The following is a 23,882-nucleotide window of genomic DNA, read 5'->3' on the forward strand; positions in this document are numbered from 1 at the left end:
TTTAATTGTAGTAAAATTACATGTAACATAAAATTTACCATTTTAACAATTTTTAAGTGTAGTTCAGTAGTGTTCAGTACATTCACATTATTGTACAACCAGTCTCCGGAATTCTCTTCATCTTGCAAAACTGGAACTCTATACCCATTAAATAATAACTCCTCATTCCCCTCTCCCCCTAGCCCCTGGCAGCTACCACTCTACTTTTTGTTTCCATGAACTTGGCTATTCTAGATACCTCATGTAAGTGGAATCATACAGTATTTGTCTTTTTGTGAATGGCTTATTTCACTTTCAATAATGCCCTGAGGATTCATCTATAAAGCATGTGTCAGCAGGATTGGTTCCTTCTGAGAGCTGTGAGAGAAGGGTCTGTTCTAGGCCTCTCTTTTTGGCTTTGTCATTGGCTGTCTTCTCCCTGTGTTTCTTCCATCATCTTCCCTCTGTTCTTGTGTCAAAATTTCCCTTATTATAAGGACATCAGTCGTACTGGATCCAGGTCCACCCTGATGACCTCATTTTAACTTGGTTACCTCTGTAAAGACCCTATCTCTAAATAAGGTCGTATCCTGAGGTACTGAGGGTTAGAATTTCAACATATGAATTTTTGGGTACACAATTCAACCCATAATAGATGCCTTTTATTTATTTTTCTTTGCCTTTTGCACTGGCAAGAACCAGTGTAGTGTTGAATAGTAGTGGGGAGAACAGACATCCTTCTGTTCCTGATCTTAGGGGGAAAGCACGTAGTTTTTCATCTTTAAGTATGTCAGCTGTAGGTTTTTTGTTAGATATTTTTTGTCGTGTTGAGGAGGTTCCCTTCTATCCTTGTTTGCTGGGAGTATTTATCAGGAATGAGTGCCAGATTGTATCCAATGCTTTTCCTGCATCTTTGAGATGATCTTGTGGTTTTTCTATTTTAGTTTACATTATTTGTGCATGTTTTAAAATTTATTCCCTTTTATGATATGACTGTCTGAGACAGTTCATCAGAGATTTACTTTTTAAATGGTGATCTGATTATATAGTGATTTTAATCACCAGTTTTCCTTTCCTCTCTTGATTAGTGAATGAGAGCTACAAGCCTGAATTTATAGAGCTTAAGAAGTGGCTGAAAGATAGGAAGTTTGAAGATACAAACTTAATACCTGCTTGTTTTCCAGGTAAGGTCTGACATTCAACTCTCACATGAGAGACATGTGGGCCCAGGTGGTAGGAAAGCAGGGGTGATTCTTGCAGGTGGGCTGTATTCTTTCTGGGGGCATATCATCTCCTCAACCCGAAAAAAAATATCTAACATCTTCTGTTGTGTGGCAGCCTTCCTGCCTTGTAGGTGTAATATTTACTTGACCTTATTCTAAAAATGAGTTTAAGTGGCTTGTGGAGAGAAATTCCAAAATGGTGAAATAAAATTAAAAGTTAGAAAAGGGAAATGAGAATAGAAAAATAAGACGAAGGCAGGGATAAGGATAACACATAAAAGCCATGATTGTGAAATTTCGTACCCCTGTCAGAGGTGAGCTACAAATTTGACTCATCTCTCCGGCAGCCCAATGTATATGATTAATTAGCTGAATCTTAGTGTTCTGTAAACCCAGCTAAATTGTTTACTCATCAGAAGTACAGGTATTTCTGGAACTTAGACCTGAGGGAAACATCTTCACTGGGCTTTTCTGGGAGGACATTGTGTAATGTGGGGACTGGTGTCCCCATCAACCTGCTTCTGGTGATTTCATGGGATTTTCAAGCCGTGCAGGCTGATGGGATTATCCCTTATCAGGAGCATCACCGTAGTTTTCTAAGGGGAGGGGTTCCAGAGAACCAGCAGAGGTGCTTGGTCCCTGGGGGAGGCTCCAGGAGAGGAGCCCTTAGGGAAGCCTCAGCGGTATTGCCCCCCGAGTGTTGGAGGAGGAGCCCCTGTGTGGCCCTGGCGTCCACAGTCACCTGAACAGGGGTGGGTGAACATTCTCTTCTGGAAGGTGAGGAGCTTGTTGTGAAGGTTGGATTAACATTGTTTTCTGAAAATTGAGGAGCTTGTCATGGAGTTTGGGTTAACATTCTCTTCCGGAACATTCTCTCACAGAAGTTGGGCAGCTTGTTATGGGCTTGTGCCTGCATACAAGGCGACCCAGCTCTGTCCACAAGTGGGCTTGAGGTAACCACAGAGACAGTTATGTGCTGAGGGCCTTGAAGTTCTGTATCACAGGGCAGGTGCAGGCATTTCACCTTGTAGAATATTTAGACCATATGCCTCTGAATGCTTCCCTTGGCGATTAAAATGATCATTCAAGTACCCATTAGGTAATTTAACTTTGAGCAAACTAACTTCCTTATATATCACCCAAGATAAATGGTTTACCATGTGTGCCCCTGGTCCAGTGAGGCGATGTGTGTAAAGTTGTTCCCTGTGTGTCAGTTATACATGATGACTTTGGGCTAAAATACTTGATTTGAACCAACTTCTATTAGGATTGCTCCTTCTTTATGATGGTGAACCATATTTATCAGCCTCTAACAGAATGTTTAACTTTCTCTGTTTGTGTGTCAAGGAACGGTCAGTAAAAACCATACTCTTAGATTTTACTGGATGGAGTTCTTTATGAGATGATCAAGGGAAAGTAGTGTCAGGAGTGGACTTGCTGTGCCTAAGGCCTGCCTACTCCTCGGGTGTCACTTTGCCTTAAGAAGGGTAGGTTTAAAATTGTCAAGCGGGAATTGGCATATGGTTTCAATCGAATGCCTGAAAATAAGTAATCTGTCTGTGGTTTGAAGCAGTGAAGAGTTAGCAGTTTTAAAAGTAGGAGCAGCTTTCTCTGGGCCCACCTCCAGATTCATGGTCTTGGAGGAGCTAAAGCAAAGTGGTTTGGCAGTGATCAGAACCCAGTACTTACAGTTCTGGGGTCAGGGAACCTTCTGCCTTAGCTTGGGCTGCCATAGCAAATTACCATGGACTGGGCGGCTTAAAAGAGTCATTTACTTCTCACAGTTCTGGAGGCTGGGAAGTCTAAGATCATGGTGTGGGCAGATTCAGTGTCTAGCGAGGACCGATTCCTGCTTTGCAAATTCCCATCTTCTTGTTGTGTCCTCACATGGTGGAGAGCTGGGAGCTGGAGCAGGCTCTCTTGTCTCTTCTTATAAGAGCACGAATCCCATTCACGAGGGCTCCACCCTTATGACCTAGCCACTTACCAGAGGCCCTACCTTCTAAAGCCATCTCACTGGGGGCTGAGAAATCAACATATGAATTTGGGGGGACACAAGCATGCGGTCTGCAACACCTTCCCTAAGGGCTTTCTGTATCTTCAGCTGTTAATCAGTGTATGATAGGAGAGCATGCTGATGGGAGTCTGTCAGGATGGACAGAATTCTGGGGAGTGAGTCCTGGTTTATGGCAAGGCTCCCAAGTTGCAAGCAGGATTCAATCTTTAGACTCTGACCTGATTTATGCTTTGGGAGCTGACCCTAGTATTTCCTTTTAATGCTAAAAGCACGGTCCAAATCGGGGCCTCCCGGGTAGATGGATGGTAGCAGAAATTATAAGGCAGGGAGAGGTCTGTAATAAGATCCTCATGGCCACTTGCTCCCTTGCCTCAGTAAGTGCAGGTTACTGTGATCTGCTTTCTGATCTCCTGAATACTATATTGTAGACATATAGGTAAAGTATCTTCCGGATTTATTCGACATGCCAAGTTCTGTTCATGTGTGCTCGAAGAGAAATTTCCACTTAAATTAGCACATTAATTTTTTTTTTTTTTTGCGGTACACGGGCCTCTCACCGCTGTGGCCTCTCCCGCCGCGGAGCACAGGCTCCGGACGCGCAGGCCCAGCAGCCATGGCTCACGGGCCTAGCCGCTCCGCGGCATGTGGGATCCCCCCAGACCGGGGCACGAACCCGTGTCCCCTGCATCAGCAGGCGGACTCTCAACCACTGCACCACCAGGGGAGCCCAGCACATGAATTTTTTTAAAAGATGACCCCACAGAAAAAAATCCTCTCATTAGTAATTGATTTCTGGAAGGGTTCTGGCCCACGGGGATTAACTCCACAGTGGGACACACAGAAGAAATTAAGTAAGTTCTTAAAACCAAAACCATGTGTTTGAGCAGACAGACGCTTCTGGGTAGGGAGATAACTCATCAAATCAAACTTGCCAGATACCGGACGGGACTCGAGGCGGGAATTTCCTCCAGGAACCTGCAGCTTCCACTAGTCCCGCAGGCATTGACCTTTGCTGAATTATGTACCCTCCTAGCTGAGAGAAAAAAGTCAACAACTGTGGATTTGAGAAGATGACTAGAGAGACTCCGTATGATAGTTATAGGTCATACGTATTGTGCCCATCCCTGCCGGAAAAGCTGTCGTCTGACTGTTGCAGGAGGGCAGCCTTGGGCACAGAGGGGTAGACGTCTGCGTGTTGGTGGCGTTGACAGAGCTGCTGCGGAGGTTAGTGTTGTGAGTGTGCTCTGGCCAAGGCCTTGGCTCACGGGAACAGCTGGCCCTGGATCTACCCTGCTGAGCCCGTCAGGTCACGGAGGGCGTGGCTAATGGCTGCCTGGCTGGGGTGGGGAGGGGGTAGGCCTCAGGCTTTGAGGGACCTGAGTGAGCTTGACTGGTCATTCGGTTAAAGACTCGAGATCATGACTGGGGAAGGCCGGGTCTGGCAGTGGGTAAAAGTGGCCTGTGGGTCCAGCCTCTGAGGTTGGGTGGGCGTTAGGGTTAGGCTTCACCCCGGCTGGTGAGCCCCAGGGGAGAGAATCCAGCCTCAAGTTTCCTGTAAGAGACCCAGCAGCAGATCTGCCTAAAGGTGATGGTCTTTAGGTGTTGACTCTGAAGCTGACTTTGCCCTTCAAGATTATAAACCCAGAAGGAGGTTGGGCCATTTTCCAGAATAGCTTCTTTTTTAAAAAAAATTTATTTATTTTTGGCTGCATTGGGTCTTTGTTGCTGAGCGTGGGCTTTCTCTAGCTGCGGCGAGCGGGGACTACTCTTTGTTGCAGTGCATGGGCTTCTCATTGCGGTGGCTTCTCTTGTTGCGGAGCATGGGCTCTAGGCACATGGGCTTTGGTAGTTGTGGCACGTGGGCTCAGTAGTTGTGGCTCGCGGGCTCTAGAGCACAGGCTCAGTAGCTGTGGCGCACGGGCTTAGTTGCTCCGCGGCATGTGGGATCTTCCTGGACCAGGGCTCGAATCCGTGTCCCCTGCATTGGCAGGCGGATTCTTAACCACTGCACCACCAGGGAAGCCCCAGAATAGCTTCTTGATCCTTTGGTTCCCCTGGGAGTCAAAGGACGCGAGACACTCAGCTTCAGCTTTGTGTAATTTTGAAGTTCATCCACATCTTTTATGCAGAATAGTATCTCTAAGACCTTGAAGAAAGAGTAGGATTTACCCTTTTTCTGTCTTTGCATTCCTAGGTACAGGAAGAGGGCTGATGAGCAAAACATCCCTACGGGTGAGAATTTCTCTCTTATCTTGAAACCCAAAGTAGAGTTTGCTGCTTTGTTTTTGTTTTTGTGGTTCAATCAAGTGAATTAAAGATATTTTAGACATACAGATTTTTTTTTTTTTACTTAATGTATAGTTTTGAATACAGTTCTGTCAGTTAGAATTAAGTTTGCAGCGTATAAGAGACAAATCCAAGGTAACAGAGCGCGAGTGTCTCATGCCGTCATGTGAACAAGCGTGGACGGGCAGACCTGGGCTGGTGTGCTGGTCTCTCGGGCTCCATCCAGCTCTTATCCATGTTCTGAGAGGGAGCCCCACACCCTCAGCTCCAGGGTGCAGCTCCAGGAGCTTGAGCAGCAGGACGGCGCAAGGGGTGAGGAAGGGCAGGCTTCCCCTCACTCCGGAAATTACAGCTCCCAGCTGCCGCGAGCTCCCAGCTGCCGCGAGCTCCCAGCTGCCGCCATCTCCCAGCTGCCGTGAGCTCCCAGCTGCCGCGAGCCGCACCCTTCAGGTGGGACTGCATGGGGAGCAGGAGCAGGGAGCGCGCTGGGGGGCGGTGGCCAGCAGTCTCTGCGGCAGCAGGGTTTGTAAATCGGATCATACTGTAAATGCGCTGGGGATGGGCTGGGGGCGGAAGGGAGTTGCTCGAATCTGAGCATCCGTAGTAAGTACGGCCGGGCAGCCCAGCAGGCTGCTAACCCTCCTGGCTTCTGTCTCCTCACCTGGAAAGCGGAGGTAAGTGATGCGGATGCTCTCCAAGGTCTGTTTTAGTTCTTCTGTGCTACTTAAAGGGTATCTAATGCACAGTTTTCTGTAAAGCTAGAAATTAATTCCTTAATTTATTTGTAATGATCTTAATTTTCTGTTTCAAAATTGTTTTAATTTATTTTTACTTCCTTAATTTAATTTATAAAAAACCCCAGCTGTGTATATATCTTTAGCCTAAAGAATGGTAGCTTTTAATGTTATAATTCTATTATGCTATCTTAATTTTTTTTAATTAAACATTTAAAATTGTGGTAAAATTTACACAACATAAAATTTACTATCTTAACCCTTTTTAAGTGTGCCGTTCAGTAGTATTAAGTACATTAACACTGTTGTGCAATATTTTTCTTCTTGAGGGGAGGTATATGACTTCATTGTGTAGCAGAAGTTGGGGGGAGAAATATACCTCTCATGAATACAGCAGTGGCTGTGGGTAGTTTTTGTTAAGATCATGAAATGATAATTGGCAGTTGCTTTACATGTACTTTCAAATGTGGCTTTTTTGTGAAAACTTTTTGAAAATTGAGATGTATTTTACACATAGTGAAATGCACAGATTTAAAGTGTCCAGTTTGATGAGTTTTGATGATGAAGTCATTTACCCCAGTCAAGACATAGAGCATTTTATTAAGTGCCTTTTTTTAAATCAGAAAGTCATGGGATGTCAGAGCAGGAAGGGACTGTAGTGACCATCCCAACTCAATCTTGAATCACAGATGAGGAGACCAGAAATTGAACCCAGGAGATTTTTGGCTGTGATTTTTTTTTTTTTTTTTTTTGCGGCACACGGCCTCTCACCGTTGCGGCCTCTCCCATTGCGGAGCACAGGCTCCGGACGCGCAGGCTCATTGGCCACGGCTCACGGGCCCAGCCACTCCGCGGCATGTGGGATCTTCCCGCACCGGGGCACAAACCCGTGTCCCCTGGATCGGCAGGCGGACTCTTAACCACTGCGCCACCAGGGAAGCCCTGGCTGTGATGTTTAACCAACTTAGATGCCAGTTATTATGAAAGCAGGGTCTCATATCTGGCTTCTTAGTGCTTTCTTTCTGATGTCTCTTCCTCGACATCTTAATTTTTCTATGTTTCTGTCTCAGTGGGAGAAGCTGAAAGCTATACTTTGGCAGGTGGTCAGATGAGACCCTTGTGCTGGGGGGGCTGCCCTTCTTTAGCCACTTGGCGCAGGTCATATGGCGAGCAGGCCATTGCTGGGAATAGTCACTGGACACATGGATTTCACTGGAAGAATTTTTTGGCGTGGTTTCTGTCTGTTGCCTATAGGTAGCACTATTTCCTGGTGTCAGAAAATGAAGGGGTAATATGATTCGAGTTGTCAGAGTGTTTCCACATTCCTTTCTGGTGGAAGGTTGACTGGTGGTGGGTGTCAGTCACACAATTAACCTTTAATTCTTGCTGGGGATGTAGTATCTATCCCTGGCGTGGGAGCAGCCTTGCCTGCATCTGCTGACTTAAACTGGGGAGCCCATCCCCTGAGGGCTCTTCGGTCATCGGTGGTTGGGCTCTGCTGGGTTCTTATTAGATGATTGTGGAATCAAGGGCTTTAAAGACTCATTCAGGTCCTTCCCAAAGCATGGATGTGCTAAACTTTACTTTCTTTTTGGCAAGGAGGGACAGATGATTATCTCATTGCCTGAGAGTTGCCTGCTCACAACGGACACAGTGCTTAGAAGCTACTTAGGGGCGTATATTGCTAAGTAAGTGACTGCTCACCTGCTTGTCTGGGCCAAGTGCTTCTCCCTTAAAGTTTATATCATTGGAGAGTGTGTCGTCCAAGACATAGCTCATTAGGACCCAGCCCTTTCACGTAGCTAACAAATATCTGAAATGATTTGAAAGGTTTACTCTGTTTTATGAAGTTGATTCTTAATTCATTGTAAACTGCGTTTTTAAGGTTTTAATAGGCTGCTTGGGATGTGGGTTTGAATCCTGATCTAACCTTACTAGAAAATAAGGATTAAATGGGATAATAGATGTAAATCACGGCTGAGTGCCTTGTCTCATGACACTCCACTCTCCTCCGTTGTAGTAGGTCTTGACAAATTCTATTTAATCTTTCATTTTTACCCTTATTGTACTTGCTTGAATTCCCCTTCAGCTCTGAAGAGCTGTTGACAGTATGAGAGAGTTGGTTTTGTTTGGCAGAGAAGAGAGGAGGCCAACATGGGAGCTGAGAACTATTTTCTGGCTTATGTTATAGGGGGTCTCTGTTTTGGGTGGGTTTCTGAGGACAGTGTGAGGGAGATCCTCAGCATAAGGGGTTTCTAAATTATAAAGGTTGAAAGATTGTATTGTTTCTCAACCCACAGTAAGTTCTGGACTTTTTTTCCCTGGCTTACTTTTGTAAGAGGGCTGGTGTATTTTCACTGGCCTGAGTAGAGGCAAGGATGCTCTTAGTATTAACATTTTCTGAAAGTTTGAGTAGGACGCATGGTATTTTAGGAATCTGAACTTTGAAGGATTAATGAAAACTTTCCTAAATACATTCATGCAACATGTGATCTTTTTATTGGTAACAAATAAAAACACTGCGATGTATAATTTGCAATAGAATGGGTACATTTAAGACAAAAGCTTTAGATCTGTAACAGGTATATAGTGAGCCTCTTCAGTTTTCTGCCTGGGTTAGTATCATATAATAGAACTTTCTGCAATGATAGCATTGTTTTACCTTGTGCTGTCTGGTACGGTAGCCACCAGTCACATATGGCTCAAGAGCACTTGAAATGTGGCTTGTATGACTGGGGAATTGAATTTTCAATATTATTTAATTAAAAAAAATAAAAATTGAAATAGCTATATGTACGCAGCGGTTACTATGTTGGAGGGGGCACGTCTAGGTTCTTTCCACCAGTTGCCCTCTACCCCCCAAGTGGAACAAGTGAAATTCCAGCAAAAGCTTTAAAACTGGAGAACCAAGTTGGAAGCAAAGAGGTTTTTGCAAGAAAAAATCTCTGGCAAACAAAGCTGGAGCTTGGGTTAGTGAGCCAGTTCTTGTATCAGTGTGACGGGTTCACTGCATTTGTACTGGGGTGCAATCCGGGGAGGAAAGCCTTGAGGAAGGAAGACCTCTCTTGGGTGCATTAGGTGAGCTTGGCCACAGTCCCTCTGGGAGCAGAACTAAGCCCTAGGATGTCTGTACTTCTTGCTTACGCCGTATTTTGAATGAAAGTAATTCCTTTAATCTGCTTTTCATTTTAAAAGGTGGCAGCCTCCTCCATCTCCTGTGCTGGCTCTTTGCACCTTTTTAGTTTCAGAAAAGCATGCTGGGGACCGGTCTCCCTGGAAGCCTTACCTGGAGGTTTTGCCCAAGGCCTACACCTGCCCTGTTTGTTTGGAGCCAGAAGTGGTGAATCTTCTTCCCAGACCTTTGAAAGCAAAGGCCAGAGAACAGAGAACCCACGTGCAGGAGTTCGTTTCTTCCTCCAGAGACTTTTTCTCTTCCCTGCAGCCTCTGTTTTCGGAGGCCGTCGAGAGCATCTTCAGCTACAGCGCCCTTCTGTGGGCTTGGTGCACCGTCAACACCAGGGCTGTGTACATGAAGCGCGCGCCGAGGCAGTGCTTTTCCACAGAGCCGGACACCTGCGTGCTCGCCCCGTTCCTCGATCTGCTGAACCACAGCCCTGACGCCCAGGTGAGACGTTAACCGGGAGACCTGTGTTTGGTTTCAATAGGAAGGCCTCTAACGTGTAGAACCTGTGACTCGGAAGAGCCAGCAGAACCGCAGGGAGAGGTGCAGCTGGTAAACCCACCTGCTGTCAGGTAGGCTTCTCTCTTTCTTCCCGACCCTCTTTCCCCGCCGGCATCCTTTTCCTTTGCCACTTTCCCTGCTCTGCTCTCCAGGCCTGCAGGTGGTCTATCCCCTCTATGCCCCGAACCCTAGCCCTCCCCCACCTCCCCATGGTGCAGCATCCTTCTTCCTCCTTTCAGACCTGCGGCTAAAGTCTCGCTTGCTTTCCTGTCTCTTTCCCTTTCACACTTGGTGGCATCGCTGTCAGCATTTTGCCGTGATCTCTGAGGGACTTGCTCCTTCCCCGCTTGGAGCTCTGCAGTCTTAGAGGACAAGTACTTTGCCTTGTACTTTTTGTAACGCCAGTGCTCAGCACAGGGCCTGGCACATAGTAGGCCTGTTCAATCAATCAACAGTTTCTGGCTGGATGGCTATTTGTGGGAAATCGTTAAGGGGTCCCACTTTGGGAGTCAGTCGGGGATCTCTTCTTCCCCAGGCTTCTCTGCTCCAGCACATAAAGGAGATGATTATATCGGCGGGGCACACGGGGCTGAAGGCCTGGCATGAGGGCAAAGGATGTCTGTGTGTCAGCTAACCTGTTGCCTGTTCAGGGTGCGCTTGCAGGCGCACTGGCGGGACCTGCGCTCACGCTGTCCTCTTCGTGACCCACGCCACCCTGAGAAGCCCACGTGCCCACGAGACGAGAGCGTGGGGATGGAGGGGAGACCCTCTCTGTGCTTTCTTAGGCTACGGCCATCGCTGTGCCTGTCTGCTCCTTGCTTTTGTAGAAAGATGCATTTCTAACAAAATTAAGCAAAGGAGAGCTTCCCTGGTGGCGCAGTGGTTGAGAGTCCGCTGCCGATGCAGGGGACACAGGTTCGTGCCCCGGTCCGGGAAGATCCCACATGCTGCGGAGTGGCTGAGCCTGCGAGCCATGGCCGCTGAGCCTTCGCATCCGGAGACTGTGCTCCGCAATGGGAGAGGCCACAGCAGTGAGAGGCCCGCGTACCGCAAAAAAAAAAAAAAGTGCGCTGCAGCTGGCGTTTGACGTGACACCGCTGGCCTTGGCCCTGACCTCTTGTAGGTGCCACAAAAGCTAGAATTTCAGCCTGTTCCTCATCCCCGTCTCACTGCAGTTTGCTGCTTGGTGAGAAGGCCTCGGTGCTTGTACCCGCCGCTTGTTGTGGGAGCAGTCGGTCTCCTTGGTCTTTTCCTCTCTGCCTGTTACCTAACAAAGCTGTCACAAAATCCATATGACAGTATCAGCCAACATCATGCTGCTCACAAAAGGCTGTGTGTGTATCGTAGGACCTGAAATTTCATGCGGGGCCTGGATGTCTGGGCCTCGCGGGGCCCCGAAGGCCTGACCATGAGTTCCTCCGCCCTCTCCGGATATTTCCCACCCAGCAGGAAGTTGCCCTCAGCCGGACTGGCTGTAGCCCACCTGGTCCTCAACCGAATGCGTGTCAACTCCCTGCCAGCCCTCAAAATTATTCAAACAGGCAAATCACATCGCCCCGGGGAACCAGGGCGTCACCTCTTGCGCCTGCAGGCCTGCTTCCCATGGCCTCTGCTGACACTCCGCTCCCAGGCGCAGCCCCTGTGTGGCCGTATGGGTGACTTACAATAAACTGCCATTAGTCATCTGTCCGCTGTCAGGTGTCGTGTGTTTGGCCATCCTCAGAGCCCCCAGGCGGGACTCCCTCCCACCCCGATGGGGGGAAGTCGAGGAGAACCAAAGAGGCCAAAGTGCGGACGTGGCATTTTTTCTCCAGGTGGATAAATTCCGTGATGAGTGCTTGAAAGCGGCATCCTGCTTAAATTCATACGCTCACTTAATCTTTTTAGTTTTCTGCTTTGCTCTAAAAACATCTTTTACAATTCTTTTTTCTAGGTAAAAGCAGCATTTAATGAGGAAACTCGCTGTTATGAAATTAGAACAGCTGTGAGCTGTGGGAAACACCAAGAGGTGCTCATCTGCTATGGCCCTCACGATAACCACCGCCTGCTCCTCGAGTATGGATTTGTTTCCGTCCGCAATCCTCATGCTTGTGTTTATGTCTCAAAAGGTTGGAATTAACTTTGGTTCTGATCACTAAGATGATAGAATTCCCCACCCCCCCATCTGTGGTTATGTTAAGTTTTTGTCACAATGGCAAAACCTTAAAGTGTGTATCATTTATTTTCTCCTAGGCAGGGCTAGCCTAATTCTTATTGACCACGTCATTTCATTGTTGAAGTAAAACCAGGAAAGCTTTGATCGGTGTTGAGGATAAGAAGAACTGAGATTTTTATTGCATTAGGTCAGACAGTAGAATGGAAGAAAAGAGAAACTGCTAGGGAAATAAATAGAGTATTAATAGATGGCAAGAAGTGGAAATTTTTGTACTGAGACACTGTCACTAAAGATAAAATAGGATTAGAGAGCAGCAAGTAAAAAATACTTATGAAGCACCCACTGTGTGTAAGGTGGTGTACCAATCGCATGGTAAATATGTCACACAGTCCTTCTCTGGGCGGCTTAATGGCATGATAAAATATGCATTCCATTTATGTCCTTTTGTTACCTAGCGTCATCATTACTCTTTTTATTCTTTTTAAAATAATGATTTACCTATTAAATTTATGCTGTGAAAATTTAAAATATGGTATTAAAAATAGTACATAGGGGGCTAATTTTTTCCCCCTTCCTTGAAGCAGCAGAGAAATAGTTTTCTAGGCTTTGAAGAAATGGCTAGAGATTTACTGAGTGTATAATTTGAGGTAGTTTTAATATAAGTTCTAATGGAAATAGAGACTTGGTCAAGGTGATACTACTCCATCCTATTAGTAGCCAAAGTAATAATGTTATTTCTCAGAATGAAATGGAAAAGCGAAAACTGGGCCTTGCTGGGTCTCTTAGAAAGCTAGCTTTGAAATTAGCCTTATATTATCAGAATAACTTTAATATCGATGACCATGAAGTATTGATTTGTTAAATAATTTGAACAAAATTCACACTTTCATTATTTCTGCATTTAAAAAATAGAAGTAGAGAAATGTAAAAAATTTTAGAAATAGAAAAATCCCTCATTATCCTGTGACCCCAAAAAGCTTTGTTAATTTTTGCATGTTCATTTTCAGTTGTTTATGATTACAGTCACTAATATCCAGACAGTTTTGAATTCTGGCTTTTAAAAACTGAGTCTTGGAAACATTTCCTCATGTTTGTACGGAGTCTGTACTTCTGGTGGGTGTAATTTCTCAGCAGTCCTGCTAATGTCTTCATTACCCGATTTCGCGGGTTGATTTGCTTAGTGAGAGCAGCAGCTGAGGTAGCAGACGTTTTGTCCCCTGCCTTGGAATTCTTGTAGCTTTCCAGAGGGCTGAATCATACTCCCATTGAGTTGGGCTTGAAGACTAGATTTTTTGGATGTGAAATAGGTGAAATTGTTTACACATGTTTTGATTGCTGACGGGAAGGAAAGTAAGCTGAGAAGAAAGGGTCCCCCCTCTCTTCCACCTGAATTATACCCTAAATCTCAGCCTGATTTTTTTTTTAATGCAGATATACTTGTTAAATATCTTCCATCAACAGATAAACGGATGAACCAAAAGATCTCCATTTTAGAGGATCACGACTTTATAGAGTAAGTGTTTCTCTCCAGTAATTATTCCTTCAGGAAATCTTGATGAAAAGTTGAGAGCTGGGATTTTTACAGGTGTGAGCTGCCTCCCGACTTGTATCCCGTGACAGGTAGCTACTTACCGAGCATTTACTCTGTGCGGCACATCGTGCTTCATGTTGCGGGATACACAGGAGGGGAATTTGCTGGTCAGGCGACTTGTTTGGGGACCTAAGATACAAGCCTGAAGTCTCAAGTTCTGTACCGGGAGAGCCCCGTACGTACTGATCGGTGGCCCAGTGTGTTTGTGGCAAACATGTGGTCAGGTGGGGTGGCATCGGCTACTGCAGGCCAGCCTGGCCGTCAGTCACCCGGCAACAGGATGCAGGCTCTTGGGATGGGAGGAGCCTAGGTGATTCCACGCCAAGTGGGATAAACTGGGTTTGACACCCTCCCTTTCAGATTTTCTTCTATAGGTGAAATTAAGTTTTAAATAATCCAGCAGCACTGTGAGGGACACTAGCTCTGTTGGCTGCCATTTGTTTCATCCAGAGGATCATCCAGATTCTTCATCATTCATCTCACTGTGGCCCCTCATCCAAGTTCAGCTTCTTACCAAATAAAAATAGCTTTTTACTTTTTTTTTTTTTTTGTGGTACGCGGGCCTCTCACTGTTGTGGCCTCTCCCATTGCGGAGCACAGGCTCCGGACACGCAGGCTCAGCACCCATGGCTCACGGGCCCAGCCGCTCCGCAGCATGTGGGATCTTCCCGGACCGGGGCACGAACCCGTGTCCCCTGCATCGGCAGGTGGACTGTCAACCACTGCGCCACCAGGGAAGCCCTACTTTTTTTCTTTTTTTTTTTTAAACACAAAGAATTTTTTGTTACTCAGGCCTTATTCTTAAGTATTTGCAGACTTACTTTTCTCTTTGTGACTAAGACCATGGGTTGTGCCATGTTTAGTGGCCCCTTTAAAAAAATGTTTGGATTTTTAGTCATTTCCCGTGATGTAATGAAGTACTGAAATGACAGACTGGTAATTTTTTTTTTTAATTTAATTTTTATTTTATGTTGGAGTGTAGTCGATTTACAATCTTGTGTCAGTTTCAGGTGGACAACAAAGTGATTTAGTTATACATATATATATCTCTGTTCTTTTTCTACTTTAGAAATTTGACGTTTGGATGGGATGGACCGTCTTCGCGGTTACTCACAGCTCTTAAGTTGTTATGTCTGGAAGCTGAAGAATTGTAAGTTCCCTGTGTGTTGGTCGTGAGCTGTAGTTACGATTTGGACGTAACTTTGGCTTTTTTGGGGCTTACATTCAAAGGCCCAACCTCAGAGGAGAAAGGAATGCCCTTGTATATTGGGGTTGCTTATTCTCTGTGTAACTTGCCCGTGTGGGGAGTGGTTCACTTCTAGGTTTGCACCATTTCTGGAATTCTGGTTTTAGAGTTATAGTCAGAGTACACAGGCCTGAGAACTGGTCTCTCCTCACATGTATCCCCCTGGTGACCTGCAGCTCGTTGTTCAGGGTAAACACTTGGAAAAGCGTGCGCGTTGGCCCTGGTCAGAGGAGAGCCTCTGAGCAGGTGGATTTTTCCTGGGAACAGACCGAGCTCCTGACCACTGGCCGGGTCCCCCCCGGTTCTGTCCTGGGGGCAGATCTAGACGCCTGCTCAAGGAGAGGCCTGGATATTTCCATAGAGGAGGCAGGTGGAGGAGCCCCTGGTGTAGACACGCATCCTGGTCAGGTCCTCACTATTCCTGAGAGGCTGTTGGTCCTTCCCTTAGTGTGGAAAGGATGGTCACACGCGCGGCCGTGCGCTGCCCAGCCCTGGAGCTCCTTGCGAGGGAGTCGGGGAGTAATGCCTGCTACTTAGCAAATCTCAGGTGAGAGACACCACAGGGAGGACTTCCTGAAGATGGCGAACCCCGTCCTCGAGCAGTTGGGAGGATTAGGTGAGATAACGCCTAGAAGCAGCCCTCAGCACAGTGCCTGGAAGTAGTTTGTGCTCATTCCATCATGCCCGTGATGTTGCTGTTTACAGTGTTGCTTACTTCCATATCTGTAGGGACCTGGGGAGAAAAACTATCCCCTGGTCTCAACACCAGAAGCAGTTGTGTCTCGTCTCAGCAGATGGTGTGTTTTTGTCGTACAGACACTGAATTCTGTATCTGATGTGTTTCCTTCTTTTTATCGCTCGCTAGAAAACTCAGAGGCAACTTTGTGGTCCATCCACGTGTGCAGGATTCTAAGGCGTGCAATTTATCACTGACTCATTCCTGGCTGTATCTTATCTTTCTTCTTCTTTCCTTCATCTTGTTTTCCCTATCCATTCATCTTGTGTTTTATTTTATCTCGTGCATACCCACATAAGTTTCTTTAAGTCGTTCTTGGAGACGTCAACCTCAAATTAAATAAAGCAACTGGATGTTTCCCAGAGGTCCTCCTGAGGCCTCCTTTCTTCCCTTTGGGTGCTTTCTGACTACCTGAGTGGTGTGGCAGAGGAAGCATGTGTTTGGGATTCTGCCTGACGGGTATTTGCACGCTAGTTCTGCCTCTCATTAGCTCCGTCACTTAGGGTGAGTGCTTTACTGTTCCGGATTCTCAGTTTCTTTGTGTCTGAGGTGGGGATTATAATGCTTTCTTTGCTAGGCGGTTGTGAAGATTAAAACAGATACTGGCTGTGTATAAAGCACTGTTCCTGGCACACAGTAATGGCGTTCCTTCTTTTTTTTTTTTTGGCCGTGCCACGCGCATGCAGGATCTTAGTTCCCCAACCAGGCACTGAACCCGTGCCCCCTGCAGTGGAAGTGCGGAGTCTTAACCACTGGACCGCCAGGGAAGTCCCTAATGTTATTTCTTGACTTCCTTTCTTTCCCGAGAACTCATCTGCTCTGGGGTTGCCGCCATGATCCCTGAAGCTGATGACATCTAAGACTTCATTTTCTGTATGGCTCTTGGGCTGTTCTGAATTTCTCAGCGACTTCTGTGCCCTCCACTGCGATGGTAGAGCTGTCACCGTGGCCTTTCCCTCCTCAGCCACGTGCACTTTCGCGTTCTGTGCATCTAGCTTCTGTCCCCCCGCCCCCTTCCTCCCTGTTTAGTGCTCCTCACTGGCCTGTAGGCTTGACTCAGCCCCTCCTGCTCGGCACATTGGCCGTGGCCCCCTCTTGCCTCCTCTGCAGAAAAGCTGGCCCCGCCAGCCCACTGAGCCCCATTTCCTACGGACTTCCTTAGTGTAAAATTGGAAGGACCTGCGTGTAGAGAAAGGCTTCACTGTTGATTCCTCTTTCCATCTGTAGAGCATTTTACTTTGTGAAACATGTCCTGTTCCGTTTGCCATTTTTTTTAGGAGAGGCTGTCATTTGAAGAAAAGGAAAACCTCCGCCTTTGCTCCTTAGTCGGTAGTACTTTGACTGTGAACTCACCTTCCTGTCTCTTGTTCTCTTCCTTTGGCTGGTGGACGCGACTCTTCTTACTCATGTGCCAGACACAGGATTGTGGTGCTAATAAAACTCAGGCCCTGTCTGCAAAGAGCGCCAGTTCCCTCGCTTCTTATCCTCGGCGTTCCTTCTTCTGTCCTGTATACCTTGTCTGCTCCAACACAGGACCTGCGTGTGGTGGGAGGTTTGAGGGAACGTGCTGATGGAATGAGTTTTATTATATTTCTGGAAAAATAGGAGAAGTGTTCAAGTGGAAAAGCCGCCTTTGTGTTTGAAAACCTGCTGAAATGACTTTATTGAATATTTTGGTTCTAGGACATGCTGGAAAAAAGTACTTATTGGGGAAATAATTTCAGATACAAATGAGAAGGCAAGTTTGGACATAGCCCAGAAAATATGCCATTATTTCATCAAGGAGAGTAAGGCTGTGCTTCAAAAGGTATGCTTCTAGAATATTGCGTTCTTTTCCTAAGTGTGTTGATGAAGTTGTTTTGTACTGATGCTTGTTGGATAGGGATAGTCCACCTTCTTAGGGTGTTGTTAATGCCTTAATAAATGAACACTGATGTAATTCGTGTTTTGACTGTTAACATGTGTCTACACCTTTTAATAGGTAAAATTATTGCATGAATTCTTGGTAACAGATTTTTAAGGTACTCTTTCCCTTTTATTTTTAAATTTCTTTTAGTTAAAAAAATTTTTTTTTGTCCGGGTTGGGTCTTCGTTGCTGCACACGGGCTTTCTCTGGTTGTGGCAAGCAGGGGCTGCTCTTCGTCGCAGTGCACGGGCTTCTCATTGCGGTGGCTTCTCTTGTTGTGGAGCATGTGCTCTAGGCGCGCGGGGCTTCAGTAGTTGTGGCACGCGGGCCCTAGAGGGCGCAGGCTTCTGTAGTTGTGGTGCGTGGGCTCAGTAGTTGCGGCGCAGGGCTTAGTTGCTCCACGGCATGTGGAATCTTCCCTGACCAGGGATCGAACCCATGTCGCCTGCATTGGCAGGCTGATTCTTAACCACTGCACCACAAGGGAAGTCCCGTCTTTCCCTTTTATTTAATGAACGTTTTAATTAAATGAGGAATTAGCTTATTTGAATGAAAACATTACTAGGATTAAAAAAAATAATTTTATTGAACCTTGAAGACCTTGTGTTGAGTGAAATAAACCATGACCCAAAAAGACAAATACCCTGTACTGTATGATTCCACTTAAATGAGATATCTGGAATAGGCAAATTTATAGAGACAGAAAGTAGAGTAGAGGTTACCAGGGATTTGGGGAGGGGGAAATGGGGAGTTAATGTTTGATGGGTACAGAGTTTCTGTTTGGGATGATGAAAAAGTTCTGGAGATGGATGGTGGCTGTAGTTATATAACACTGTGAATGTACTTAGTGCCGCTGAATTGTACATTTAAAAGTGGTCGGAATGTTAATTTTTTTTTTTTTTGCGGTACGCGGGCCTCTCCCTGCTGTGGCCTCTCCCGTTGTGGAGCACAGGCTCCGGACGCGCAGGCTCAGCGGCCATGGCTCACGAGCCCAGCCGCTCCGCGGCATGTGGGATCTTCCCGGACCGGGGCACGAACCCACGTCCCCTGCATCGGCAGGCGGACTCTCAACCACTGCGCCACCAGGGAAGCCCTAAAATGTTAAATTTTATGTTTATGTATATTTTACTACACTAAAGAAAATCATTTAAAAATAACTTCCAGGTTTCTCAGATGAGAGATGAAGAAGTGGCTTTGATAAACCAACTAACTTTGGTAGAAACACTGTGGACAGAAGAGCTGAAGGTTCTCCAGGCCTCTGCTGAGACCCTAACCGGTTTGCAAACAGCTTTTACGTAACTTCACCGAAGTGCAGGTGATCACCTCCAATGGTGGGTGTGACTTCTTAAACATTTTTAAACTAAGGTTTATTTTATACAGAATCATTTACAGTCAATCAACGGTTTCTATTAAACAGTTATCTGCTTAATCCTATTCCCCTGCTTCTGTCTGTCTGTGGGGAGGAGTGGTGGCTGCTTGGGGACGTCGAAGGGCATCTGTAGGGGCAGAGCAGGTCCTGGGGACTCCGTCCCATCAGCATTTCTGTTGCTGTCAAAGCAAATAGCAGTCCTGGAGGAAGACGTCCCAGGAACGAATGAATTGTCACGGGAGGGCGAGGCTGGGAGGGGGCCGGGGTCAGCCCGGGGCCCCGTTTGTGGTCTTCCTCTGGGTGTCCTGCTTCTTACCTGACTCAGCGGCCGTAAGAGCACAAGACGTCGTGCTGCTCTGTGCTCTGATGCCAGCGGGTTAGGGTTGAGGGGCATGTAGCATGTGGCGGTGAGTGGCTGGGTGGCTTCGGAGGGGGCAGTGTGGGGCGGTGCCCAGCCGGCTTGGCTCCCAGCCGGGCTCCGCCCCCGCCGCTCTGAGCTAGAGCAACTCACTTTGAATCTTCTGTCCTTGACTGCCCATCTGGAAACGAGATTGTTACGGGGGTCCCCTGTGCTCCCACCTAGCAGCAGGGCCTGTGGCACAGGCCCCGGTGGGGCTGCCGCTCCCCGTCTGCGCCTCCCCTGTCCGCTGAGGACCAGGGATTAGCTCACGGGGAGGGCCCCTCCAGCCCTGACCAGCTGTGATTTCTGTGCGCAGAAAGCGAGTTCGTCCTTGTCCAACAGGAGACTCGTGGAGCCTCACCAGTCCTCCCGCTGTTTACAGTTTCCCAGAATGTGTTCAGATCTCTGTGCAGCCCGTGTCCCTTTCCCATGCTTTGTGGTGGGTGTTTAACCCTTTTATTCTGCTCCTTTTCTTCATTTTAATGGGGGTATTGGGAGGAATAGGAGATAAAGTTTTGTGCTCACTTGGTCATTTTGAATTCAGCCTTTGCTTTCCTTTTTTTTCTTTTTCTTTTTTTTAAAAAAAGACAATACAAGCCCTTTAGGCTGTTGACGGCACTCTGAGTATGGGTTTTATATAAAGTGTGCTCTAATTAGTACTTTTTAGATCTTGGCTCTGGATTTAAACTTCTCACAGCGCTTTCATGCCCGTCAGTTAACAACTGTGAGGGGGTCAGAGCGGGTGTCATATATCCCAGAAGCAAATACGTGCTTATTATAAAAACTGGACGTTGTTGAAACATACAGCAGTAACGTTTATTAAACGTTAGCGTCGCCGGGTCGAGGCCCTGTGCTCGGGCTTGGTGCGCGGAGTTTTACGGAAGCCTCACAGCCGCCCTATTTTACAAACAAAGACCGGAAGAAACGGCCGGAAATCCCACACCTAGCGTGTGGCAGAGCGACGGTGCCTCTCAGCTGACCCGCTGGGGGACACGGGTCACAGCTCGGGGGCGTCAGTGTCCGGAGTTCCGCGCTCTCCTGACTCGGGTACGTGCCTCTCCTCCATCCTCACCGACGGCCGCGCTCCTCGCCCACCGGCCTTGGTGGGCGCGCGGCTTCACTGCAGGTTATGTTGGGGAGTCCGCGACAGGGTCGGCCTCGCTCTCGCCGCCCTGCGATGTGAGAGCGGGGATGAGAAACATCCCGGGAGCCGGTCCCTCCTCCTGCTGTCGTGGCCGCGCCCGGTCCCACCGCCCTCCCCGGGAAGGCGCGAGCGCACAGGCGCAGCGTGGCTGGTCCCGGGGCGGAAGAGGGTCCTGCCCGGGGAGCGAGGGGCTGGCCTCTGTGCTGCGTGAAGCCAGCGGCTCGGCCTGCGTGCCTTCCCGGCGTGGACGCATCGAGCTGGCCGTTGCAGGAGGCTTCTGGGGATTTCCAGGAGGACGGGGCGGGTCTCCGCACCTCGCTGGGCAGGGATTACGTGACTGCCAGTTTGGGAAGAAGGGCTGGGCCCCCTGCGTAGCTCTTTCCGCTTCGCCCCTGGGGGAACCCAGCTCCACCCAGCTAAGCCGTGCCTCAGTGGGGACGTCTTCTTGATTCTGGGCCTCTGTGTAGGGAAACTGACCTAAGGCTATGGCTATATTTTGACCTCTGTCCTTACCTAGGAGTATTTTTTATCCTTTTCAGAACTAGCGTGGGAAGGGGGTGTATACGCTCCTCAGGCCTCGGGGATCCCTGAATGGGTCATGGGGGGTGGGGGCTGCCCCAGCCCCGGCGTTTCTGTTGCCCAGAGTCCTGTCTTCCCTGCCCTGTTTTCAGCCTTCCCCAGAAGCGAATTCCTCTCGTGAAGCTCAACAAAAAGCAAGTGAACGGAGCCCACTCACCTCCGGGATCAGACTTAGAAATAAAACATCTTCATTATTGTATCTTGAGCATCTCTCCCTGTTCATAGATGCAGTTGAGGTTGACTTTGTTGTTGTTGTTTTAAAGATTTTTTTGACGTGGACCATTTTTTTAAAAGTCTTTATTGAATTTGTTACCATCTTTGCTTCTGTTTTACGTTTCCGTTTTTTGGCCACGAGGCGTGTGGGATCTTAGCTCCCTGACCAGGGATCGAACCCGCACCCCCTGCATTGGAAGGCGAAGTCTTAACCATTGGACCTCCAGGGAAGTCCCCCCTTACTCTGCTTTTTAATAGCTGTAGTGTGTTTCATGATACACTCTACCACGGGTTCACCAGCTTTTTCTGTAAAGGACCAAATAGTACATGTTTGAAGCTTTCTGGGCCATGTGGTCTTTGGCCCAGTTGTAGAGCACAGCAGCTGTAGGCAATGTATAGACACGCATGCCTGTGTTTCAGTAAAGCCTGATTTGCCAAGACAGGCCACGAGCCGTGGGGTGCTGACCCTGCACTACAGCACCATTTATTTTTCCTGTCCCCTATTCGTGGACATTTAGGACCTAAATATATTAATTCTTACTTGAGAGTGCTTTATACCTTTAGAAATTAAAGCCCCTTGCCCCCCAACAGGAAAAACTTCTCAGGCACATGTGGGACTTATGCTTTAGTTGTCCGTGGTTAGAAAAAATGAGCAATGACAAGAAGCAACTACTCAGAGACATTGACAAATGAGAGCTATTTCATCATCCATGACAGATCTACCCTTATTTGTAAACAGCAGTATAATAAGGGCCTACTGTGTAGCACGGGGGACTCTACTCAGTGCTCTGTAATGACCTATATGGGAAAAGAATCTAAAGAAGAGTGGATATATGTATATGTGTAACTAGCACAACATTGTAAATTAACTATACTCCAATAAAAATTAATTAAAAAAAAAAGAAAACAGAAGTATAAGACTTACAGTTTGCAGATGACCCTTGGTGTATAAATGCATTCAGACTCCTTGCAAGAAACGCGTGGCTCCTGTGGACAGCCTGGCCCTCAGGGCGAACCCCAGGGAGGCCACACACTGCGGCCCTAGGCCTGTCCTTGCCAGTCAGTCCCTGTGAGGGCCAGCACCCCGCGTCTGCCCACACAGGGGGGCAGCCTGCACTGTCCTTTACCAGCAGAACTGTTTGCTCCCTTCTCCCATGTACCGCCTCTCCCCCCCACTGCCATTGTTCTCCTTCCCCCTTTTTTGTTTTCTCTCTCCCAGGCCTTGGGCGGGCCTGCGGTTTGTAGTACACCCATCCTTGTTGGTATCTGGCTCCGGAGTCTGTGGGTGGTAAACCTCCAACCGCTGCCTTGGCCTGAGGGGACAGACACCAAGAAGTGAGGGATGATGAGGCATTCCTGAAATCTTTCAAGATAAAAATAGAGGAGACTCTCCTCCGACTGGGGCACTTTAAGTGCTTCTGCCCGAAGGTGGAGACTGCTAATGACCTTTCAGGAAATCAGTGCTGTAATGCTGTGACAATGGCTTTCACTGAAACACCTGGACACCCCCTTGGAGGGGAGTCCGGGCACAGAAATGGGCGACTTATTTTAGCTCCTCCTTTAGTTGGTAAACCGCAGCTATATTCTGTGATAGATTAGTGTTGGGCAGCAGTAAGTTTTGTCCTGAGGAGGAAAGTATAACAAAACCTATTTTGGGTTGTCAGCTGACATTTGAATATAGAACTTTGTCAGGAATGCCACCATGTTGGTTTACTTGGAAAAGAGCTTTGTTTTACAGGTCCAGGAAGTTACATGTGAATTAAAGGGAACAAGAAGATTAGGAGGAAGGCCTGATGCACTTTTCCACATCCCTGCCAATGTACCACACACACCAGTGTCATTGTATCACATACACCAGGGTCATTGTACCATAGGCAACAATGTCATACCACATACAACAGTGCAGTGTACCACATACAACGGTGTCATTGTACCACATACAACGATACAATGCGTCATGTACAGCAGTGCCATCTGCTGTCTCTCCAGGGCTGTTCCCGCTCACCTTGCAGAGGGCATTTCTCTGTCTTCATCATTTTGTTGTAACCTTTCCTTGAGGGGATATTTTCTTGTTTAATTTCCTTCTGTTCCATGTAGTTTTAACATCAGGCTATGAGTAAAATTAAAAAAAAACTGCTCACAGAAACATAGTAAGATTTAAGAAAAATGTAAGGTTACTGCTTCACACCCACTAGCACAACAATCATAAGAAAAGTGGATAATAACCCGTGTTGTTGAGGATGTGGAGAAATTGGAACCCCACACACTGCTGGTGGGAAAGGAAGATGGTGTAGCTGCTTTGGAAAATAGTTTGGCAGTGGCTCAAGAGGTTGATAAGCATAGAGTTATTTTATGACCCAGCCATTCCCCCTTTAGGTACACACCCAAGAGAATTGAAAACATATGTCCACACAAAAACATGAGCATGAATATTCATAGCAGCATTATTCATAACAGCCCCAAACCCAGATGTCCATCAGTGGGTGAACGGATCGATAAACAAAATGTGGTCTTCCCATAAAAGGGAATATCATGCAGCCATAGAAAGGAATGAGGCACCAACACATGCCACACGGATGGACCTTAAAAACGTTATGCTAAATGAAAGAATCCAGCCACAAG

At 47.3% G+C, this 23,882-nt stretch overlaps 1 protein-coding gene across 12 annotated transcripts in view; it reads left to right on the forward strand.

Moving 5' to 3' along the window:
• SETD4 (SET domain containing 4) overlaps window positions 1-23,882 on the forward strand; it is a 219,920-nt gene that overhangs the window by 4,615 nt on the left and 191,423 nt on the right. For 6 of the 12 annotated variants that reach the window (XR_003431588.1, XR_003431589.1, XR_003431590.1 and 3 more), the window contains exons 3-11: window positions 1,068-1,163; window positions 5,414-5,451; window positions 7,839-7,927; window positions 9,435-9,864; window positions 11,855-12,029; window positions 13,508-13,589; window positions 14,737-14,817; window positions 17,333-17,456; window positions 18,720-18,886. Coding sequence is in view for 9 of the 12 variants with exons in the window: in XM_027100605.1 (XP_026956406.1) it covers window positions 1,068-1,163; window positions 5,414-5,451; window positions 7,839-7,927; window positions 9,435-9,864; window positions 11,855-12,029; window positions 13,508-13,589; window positions 14,737-14,817; window positions 17,333-17,456; window positions 18,720-18,854 (1,250 nt within the window). In the remaining 3 variants the exon portion in view is untranslated. Of the gene's footprint in view, window positions 1-1,067; window positions 1,164-3,919; window positions 4,444-5,413; window positions 5,452-7,838; window positions 7,928-9,434; window positions 9,865-11,854; window positions 12,030-13,507; window positions 13,590-14,736; window positions 14,818-17,332; window positions 17,457-18,719; window positions 18,990-23,882 lie in introns of those variants that run through there. The other 6 variants (XM_027100598.1, XM_027100644.1, XM_027100654.1 and 3 more) reach the window with 3 other exon arrangements.

The sequence above is a fragment of the Aethalodelphis obliquidens genome, unplaced genomic scaffold (genome assembly GCF_003676395.1).
Source record: "Aethalodelphis obliquidens isolate GAN/ISIS:26980383/991018 unplaced genomic scaffold, ASM367639v1 scaffold1, whole genome shotgun sequence".
NCBI classification, from domain to species: Eukaryota; Metazoa; Chordata; class Mammalia; order Artiodactyla; family Delphinidae; genus Aethalodelphis; species Aethalodelphis obliquidens.